At 38.0% G+C, this 7,833-nt stretch overlaps 2 protein-coding genes and 1 long non-coding RNA gene across 4 annotated transcripts in view; 2 read left to right on the top strand and 1 right to left on the bottom strand.

Annotated features, from left to right (window-relative positions):
* The window catches only part of LOC148735539 (uncharacterized), a 3,228-nt gene extending 1,534 nt beyond the window's left edge, over positions 1-1,694 (top strand). For both annotated transcript variants that reach the window (XM_088754848.1, XM_088754847.1), the window contains exons 3-4: positions 1-207; positions 334-1,694. The exon at positions 1-207 is cut by the window's left edge and continues 364 nt beyond it. The gene's annotated coding sequence lies outside the window, so the exon portion shown is untranslated. The remainder of the gene's footprint in view (positions 208-333) is intronic.
* A 102-nt stretch (positions 1,695-1,796) lies between these two features.
* LOC148735540 (uncharacterized) lies at positions 1,797-2,321 on the bottom strand. Its single transcript, XR_015999183.1, has 2 exons — positions 2,113-2,321; positions 1,797-2,020 (listed from the first exon to the last, which is right to left on the bottom strand). It is a non-coding gene; the product is annotated as an uncharacterized LOC148735540 (long non-coding RNA).
* A 1,032-nt stretch (positions 2,322-3,353) lies between these two features.
* Positions 3,354-7,469, top strand: LOC148735541 (uncharacterized). The gene is made up of 3 exons (XM_088752967.1): positions 3,354-3,453; positions 6,311-6,579; positions 7,182-7,469. The coding sequence occupies exons 1-3, from the start codon at positions 3,354-3,356 to the stop codon at positions 7,320-7,322; spliced, it is 510 nt and encodes a 169-aa protein (XP_088609093.1). The 3' UTR covers positions 7,323-7,469.
* Positions 7,470-7,833: the final 364 nt, after the last annotated feature.

Consider the following 7,833-nt stretch of genomic DNA (forward strand, 5'->3'; position numbering starts at 1 on the left):
CTGAAGAACCTTAGCTTGTCTCTTATCTTCAAACACATGATAAATTGCATACATTTGTCCTTTCGATTATAGAGGAATGATGTATGTTCAAATTACAAACTAAAAACTTTGGCAATCCTTATATTTTTATAGGGTTTTGACAACATATACCAAACATTATCAGCTTGGAAGCCAAGTAAAAATCACGTAGATTCCTTCTTTAAGGATGTAAGTTGAATTTTCTTCTCATTTTAACTCCTTTCAAGTAATTGATAACATGGTTATGGTTTTAATTAATAGTGCAATTCCTAGGTTTGTACAAAAACTAATTTGTTGTTACTTAATTCTAAACAGGCAACAGAGTGGATAAAATTTTATCTATCACTTGGTGGAGAGGAAGAACGATAAGAGGTGGAGAGGACGAACGATAAGAGTAAGTCCTTGCCGCACTCTAAGGATACAGAACTTTAACAAAACTTTATACAAAATGTTATCTATCACTTGGTGGAGAGGAAGAACGATAAGAGGTGGAGAGGAAGAACGATAAGAGTAAGTCCTTGCCGCACTCTAAGGATACAGAACTTGGCTTAAATCTTTTGAAAATACTTTAAAGACTGAAGGCAAAGGGGTGTTTTTCTGTCTGTTTAAAGATAGATTGGAGAAGAACATTCTAAACAGGCAACAGAGTGGATAAAATTTTATCCATCACTTGGTGGAGAGGTCATTGGATATGAAAATACATCTGTCACCCCATACATTCATATATTGGCCTACCACCTACCCCGATTCATCAGAGACGAGACCCATTTTAAATTATTCACAGGTCAAGGAGTTGAAAAAATGAATGATACTGTACGCTCTATATACCACAACAAATGCAACAAGCGTGATACATGCAAAGAGGCAATTCTAGCCCTGAAAAAAATTGAACATCTTCAAGATGTTGAAAGACAACCACACCAGTATACCAAAAAAAAAGATGAGTACTGGGAAGCTGACATCTTTGAGCAAAGAAGAAAGAGACCACGACTGTGTGTTGCCTCAACACAAGATGATGAACCACCAATTACTGAGGCTGATGTGGACACAATGACCATCTCTGAGCTAAAAACCATACTCAAAGAAATGCGAATTGCTACCAAATGTAGGAGAGAAGACAAGCTGAGGGAAATTCTCAGGAAAGCTATTTCTGACAATACAAATGATTGATTTTTGATGATAGGGTTTTAAAATTTAAGCCAATACACTAATTCTAATTGAAGCTCTTGGAAATGTCCAATCTCTCATTGGAACTGGGCCAATTGGAGAGGCATTGATGATGAACAAAACAGTGGCCCTGCATTCTGTAATTAACTAGCTTCACAATTTTGTAATATTGCATGCTTTCTTGCAAAAGTGTATTATCACTTTTTCAACTGGCGCTTGTGGTGCCTGCTTCAGCATTCCATTATCTTTAGTGTATTGAACCGGAGTCCAGCTTAAAAGGGATTTCATTTTCAAAGGGAAAGCCACAGATTTACCCTGTCCATGGAGATCAAGGTAATACCACCAGCTCTCAGGAAGGGTGGTAAAACGGAAGAAGTCTTCTTCATTGTAAAGTTTGTATCTAGGGTGTTCAGACACAACCCCTCTATCTCTCCATAGATACCTCTGCACATCAAAGTCAATTTGTACATCTACAGGGGTAGAAGACTTCCTTTTCAAACTTCTTAGCATGGCATGGTAGAAGTTTCTTCCAGCCACCTCTAACCGGTAGCTATCCGGCTTGACAGGCTTTTCGTAAGTTTTGACTTTTGAAATAAAATAAAACTACAAGCTTGTGGATCGTAAAACTGCATTTATTTCTGTATTACATTAACGGTTGTACATGGTAAACTCAGTGAAAAAAGGAAAGAAAAGACGAGAAGAAGGACATTGAGTAACTCAATCAGTTATATAAGGCAAACATTCACCGTAATAAGGGTGGTGTGAGGTGATCTTCTGGCTCCCAACTGCAGGCTTGCAGTGGCCAACCTTTCCATTTCACAAGATACTCCTCTTTCTGACAATGAAAGAACAGACATGTCTCACGATCATCCCAAAAAAATAAAATCAAATTAATCGAAAAAACATTTCGTTCTGACATGTACTCACATGGCCAACTTTCCTCTTCTCAATGAGCCTATCCACTTCAAAAAAACCTCCCTTTACTTTTTCTGGCAGTGTCATACAAAACAACACACGATATTTCATTCAAATCCTTGTAATTTATGATCGAACGCTTTCTCTTGGAGCCTACGGCCGCCATTTTTTTCTGTAACATTACCGCTGCTATGCGCGGGCTCTAAATGTCCCAGATTTCTGGCAATGTGACTGGGTTTTTTCAAGTAATGGACATGGAAAACAGGTGCAATTTGTCGGAGACTTTAATTTGAGTAGAACGGATGTTTAGTTTCTTAATTAACATCATTGATTGAGGTAACCTTGAACGAACTTCTCATTGATTATCACTTAGCAACGACCAATGGGAGATCCGATTAGACGTTCTATTACGTGATATCTCCATATCTAACACTAGGGCCCCACCTTTTCGAGAGAGTCTTTTACACACCGTTGTAAGACGAATGAGAGAGACGTTTGATTAAACGCTTTCCTTTAACACACGTCGAGTCTACTGTACGAGAGTATTAACAGGTCAAAAAAACCCCTCGTAAACGGGGCAAAGTTTACAAAACAATTTGCCTTTTGAACGAGCATGTTTACCTTTCTGTTTTATTGCATAAATTTGGTGTACACAGCATGCACGAGCATGTTAACCAATATTTTTATTCCATAAATTTGGTGTACATATTATCCCCTTTACTTAGAGAAGATTGACTGGTAATTAAGATAACGAATCGCTTTCTTGAGATGAAAATTTGACGCCCGAAAACCACTCAGCCGTGCAAGGTCAAACTCTTGGGCTTAATTAATCCGTAGCTTCTACTTTTCGAGCGCCTCACTGATGGAGCTCCTGCAGAGCATCGGCGTCACCCCAAGAGTTCCAAACGGCGCGCTAACATCAATTTTATTCACCATTTTGACTCGCGCCACAGACCTCGTCGAAAAGGAAGGACTACTTGTAGTCTACAGCATCACAGGAAGTCAAGACAGGCGAAATCTTCACAGCGCGTGCTGTTTGTAATTTTCACGTGTAACACGTGTAACATGACAAAAATGCACGCGTTTTCAGCCAATCAGATGCGCGTTTTTTTTTCATGTTTATCATAAAACCTGTTAAATTAATTTAAAAGTCTTCCTGTTTAAGGAGACATTTAAAAAAATATATAAAACTTGTGGGGAGCTGTGGTGTTTTGCATATTGTTAAAACTGCTCCACCAAGTATTTCCATAAGAATGGGTCCTTGGTCTTTTCTCAAGATTGGAACTACAACTTGTCCTTTAATCTTTTGCATTTTGATGGTAAACAGATTGTCATCGGTTTTTGCTGATGCAGGTGAGTGCAATTTGACAAAGACAGCGATAATTTGAGCCGTTTAGATATCCACCAGATGGAAGGTGTTCATGGAGACACAATTAGGTAAGCCCTGCCCTTATCCAAAGATGTTGAGAGTTTTCTGGACCAGAAAATGCCTGCATTACATAATCATTTGGCGCTAGGTTTTTACAATCTGGACGTCTTGTTTTAGCAAAATTATATCTCCGCGCTCTTAATTCTCTGTCTTTGCCGTAATCACTGTGTGAACGTTACTGCGAACAAACTTCTAGAGGCAATTGACTGACAACTCAACTCGAGAAACGTATTAGCAATGCAATTTCTCATCTCACCGGGCTGGGAGGACATGAGTACTTGTTATTTTATGACAAATTTGAGTTTGTGGCTTCATATAAATTATGAAGAACGAAGAATGTGCTTTCTGAAGACAAATTAGCATTGGTACGTTGCCAGGCCATAGCGCAGTTAAGGTTAAAAGGTCTTCAAGTTGTTGCTGTATGACACGTCAGCGCACGAATCCAAGCTTTATAATTTATTTTCAACACGAACAAATTTTAAAGGGAACAGTAAAGGGATCTGCTCTTGAAGTGTTTAAACTAGTGAACCATCAGAACTTTTAAATCCGTGAAGTGAGAGAAAAAAAAATGAAGAAATAAAAAAGCTGTGGCCAGAATTCTTGATTAAACTCCACACTTCGGCTGGCTTAACAAAATATGTCTTGCCAGCTGCTCGAGCTGAAATGAAATATTTATAACACTTTCAAGTTGGTTTATTAGGAAACTTCAACTTTATCCGTAAGGCGAACATATTTAGAAGAAAAATTGATTGAATCCTGCAATCCTGCAAGGGATGAGAAATATTTGATAATATGTTGAGAACTTAAGTTTAGTATAGTGAGCATCATTTGTCACATTAAGCATTGGGAATGCAAAAATAAACTTGATCGGAGAAAACAGGTATGAAAACGAATGCCGAAAATGTTAGTCTCCCGTAATTTCCGAGTGCTTTCGCCCTTTGAATTGGCATTCATAATTTATTATAGTTAAAGAAATGTGTGTCTTTCAAATGTAGAAGAACTATGAAGAAGGAAGCGTTTTCGGAAGTAAATAGAATTTTCACAAACAGAGAAAGATATTCCACTGTGTCCTGAAAACTTGTAGAAAACTGAAATGCAGTTATGGATGACATTGACACTGCGCTTTCTGAAGACAAATTAGCTTAGATACGTTGCCAGGCCATAGTTTTTTAAGAGATGTGAAAGTCCAGTTTTGATCGAAACGTCTCGTTCATGTTGTTTTTTGACACTTCAGCAGACAGATGACATTATCTCTATTTCATTTTTATCACTAAGAAATTTCATTTTAACAAATTGTGGAGGAGTTTCCTTTTCATGTCCAAACAACCAGCTATGAATTAGATGACAAATATTTAAAAACGCTGACGAATTCATTGAGCATATTTGTTGAAGTTAGGTTATGAGTTGAGAGCACGTAGGTTATTTAGTAAATAAACCCCTTTGGGCGGCTGGTATGTCGGCTAATAATGTCCGCGGCTGAGAGATTTTCCGAAAAATGAATATTTGGCCGAGAAGCGAAGCTTCGAGGGCAAATATGAAATTTTGAGGACAATCTCTCAGCCAAGGGTATTATAAGCAGACATACCAGCAAGCCAGAATGGGGTTTATTTATTTCATAACCCTCCCATTAATTTTCACAGCGCAATTAAACTGCGCGTAAACACAGTAAAAAAGCCAGTGGTGATCTAATGGCGAATGCGCGTGGCTGACGCAAGCCAGCAAAAAAAAAAAAAAAAAAAACAGTTTGGTTTCCTTCCCTGTAAATAGGAGAACGGAAAAGTTGAAACTCTTGTGTTGACTATGTTTCTTTTCACGGAAAACATCGGAGGACAAATATCGATGCGAACGGGGGTTATTGCGTGATAACTGTCCTGTGATTTTGCAGCACGTGACGTAAAGTAACCAATAAAATCGCGCCAAGATTAATGGAAGGGTTATAAAAGCCCATAACATGCTTCAGTTCAGCTAATCAGATGGCTAGAAATTCAATAGCCGTGCTCCAGTTTATTACCGATTGGTGTTAGTCAGATACTAAACCAAAGGATCAAACATCGAATATCCTTTGCCATTCAACTCCAAGTAGCTCACTCGGGAATGCGCCCGAAGATATCATAATCGTTGCTGGAATAGATAAGTTAAAATTATATTTTTTGTGCTATATTATCCCACTGTTTTGACAGATGCTTAAACAACTTTTTACCTCAGCGTCGGTGGATATTCTCCAAAACTTCGGTGAATAGTTGTTTATTATAATCCATCAACTATTTCTGTTCGCGCAGTATTGCCGGATCTAAACGAATCACGCGACCAAAAAAGCCCCGAGTGCAACTGGGAATATTCGAGGATATACCTCGAGTGCTATTCCCCAAACCTGATGCCCACTTTGATAGTAAGTAACTAAGTAAGTAACAACTTTATTTAATAAGTGTTACAGAAGAGAGGACATGTTTATTTTCCCATAAAGTTGTACCAGAGAACACTGAAAAGTGAGTATCCCACGCAATAAACGGTATCAACCTGTTCGTAAACATTTTTTCCTACAAGTTACGAAATATTTTGAGGATAATAACCATAAGGGTGTCTATTAGGTGAGAAAATATGCTTGCACATGTCGTACAACTGTCACTGGACATTATCTCTTCCTCGAAGTTCACTGTTCACATCACGAAACAGGGAATGTCCGAGGATGAGTATTAGTGCCGCATATTTCCCCATCAAATAGTTGTTTTGTTTATCTGTAGTTTTAATAACACTGTTCATTTTAAATCAAATTATTTTCAGCTTTTGGTTGCCGAAGTCTGCATTTTCTGAAGCCGATTGGAGGTCATGCTTTGCAGGATCACGTCATTAAAGAAATTAACTTAACCACGGAAATGGAGCTAAACGGTGATTGTAGACACCAGTGCCTTCAGGAAAGCTCTTGTGTGTCGGTGAACATCGGTCTACCAAAAAACGACAGCATGAAGATCTGCCAGCTTAGTGACTCTGATCACACCCAACATCCTGATGATCTCAAACCAAAAAAGGACTTTCTCTACTGGGCTACTACGGTATAAAATTACAGCTTTAATACATAAAGAATGATATGTTAATCCTTAATTGAGAGTAGTGAACGCATTGCAAGTCATTCATCAGCTTGACAGAGCGACGAAAAAGGCGAGTGACGTGCTATCAGCTAATTAACAATTATTCCACTCGCGTTTGTTGGATATGAGATGATAGATAACCAACGAGGCGCTACGCGCCTCGTTGGCTATAATCATCTCATATCCAACAAGCGCGAGTGGAATAATTGTTTTATTAAAAACATTAAATTCAATTTTAAATTTTACTTAAGTTTTTTAGCTCCCTTTTAATTTTAAGCTGACGCGTACGCTTACCATATTTGTAGATTATGGTATCTTGGCTCATAAACCATAACGGCTAAGCCAATAAAAAGTCTTGAATTGCATTATCCAATGACTCAGTTTTTAATAATTGGTGATATCAAACATACGTAAAAATTGTCGCGATTTTACATATGTGTACTGACAACTTTTCTCAGGGCTGGAAATCCTTGTTAAAAACCGCAGTTTCTACGATAAAAAACTCTTCTATCCACTTTGATTTTACTAGACTATGCATCACTTAAAATGTTTTTCTATCTCTTTAGAATCCATGTTCTAGTAACCCCTGTCTCCATGGTGCAACCTGTTTTAGTGGATTTACAGATAAGAGATACGTTTGCCTGTGTCAAGCTCGTTACACGGGAGAAAATTGCGAAAAAGGTAAATATTTTTTTAGGTTCTTTTAGGGTTGGCGAAAATTTGGCGATTTGCAAAAATTTGGTAAGCGGTTCAAATTAGGGATTGCTCTTGTTATACGTTACCTGTTAACAGATTTTTCGCTTAAACTTACAAAAAAGGGCAAAAAAGCTTCAGTGCGACAATTATGCGTCGGTGGATGCCACTGTGAAATTATTCTGAGATGTTTATCTTCTTTTGTGGCGTCACGTACGGCAAGAAGTGAAATGATTATATCGTCGGATCTACACAATTTGCTGATTCAAACGGTAAAATGCTCTCTCTTCAAAGAAAAAATTTTCCCTATAGTTTATTATAACATAACCAAAGTAAGGCGCGCGCTCTGATGGGTCAATTTAGCGTCCCCCATTTGCCCATGGGTGTACGCTGCTGACGTGAGCAAATGCAAAGACTACTTTTACGCGCGCGCTTGTCTTTTCTGGTCGCGTAAGATTTGTTAAATAAAAGGGAACTCTTTAGCTACAATGTATCAATGTTATGTTATAAAACAAATGGTAAACA

This window comes from Stylophora pistillata, chromosome 3, assembly GCF_964205215.1.
Source record: "Stylophora pistillata chromosome 3, jaStyPist1.2, whole genome shotgun sequence".
NCBI classification, from domain to species: domain Eukaryota; kingdom Metazoa; phylum Cnidaria; class Anthozoa; order Scleractinia; family Pocilloporidae; genus Stylophora; species Stylophora pistillata.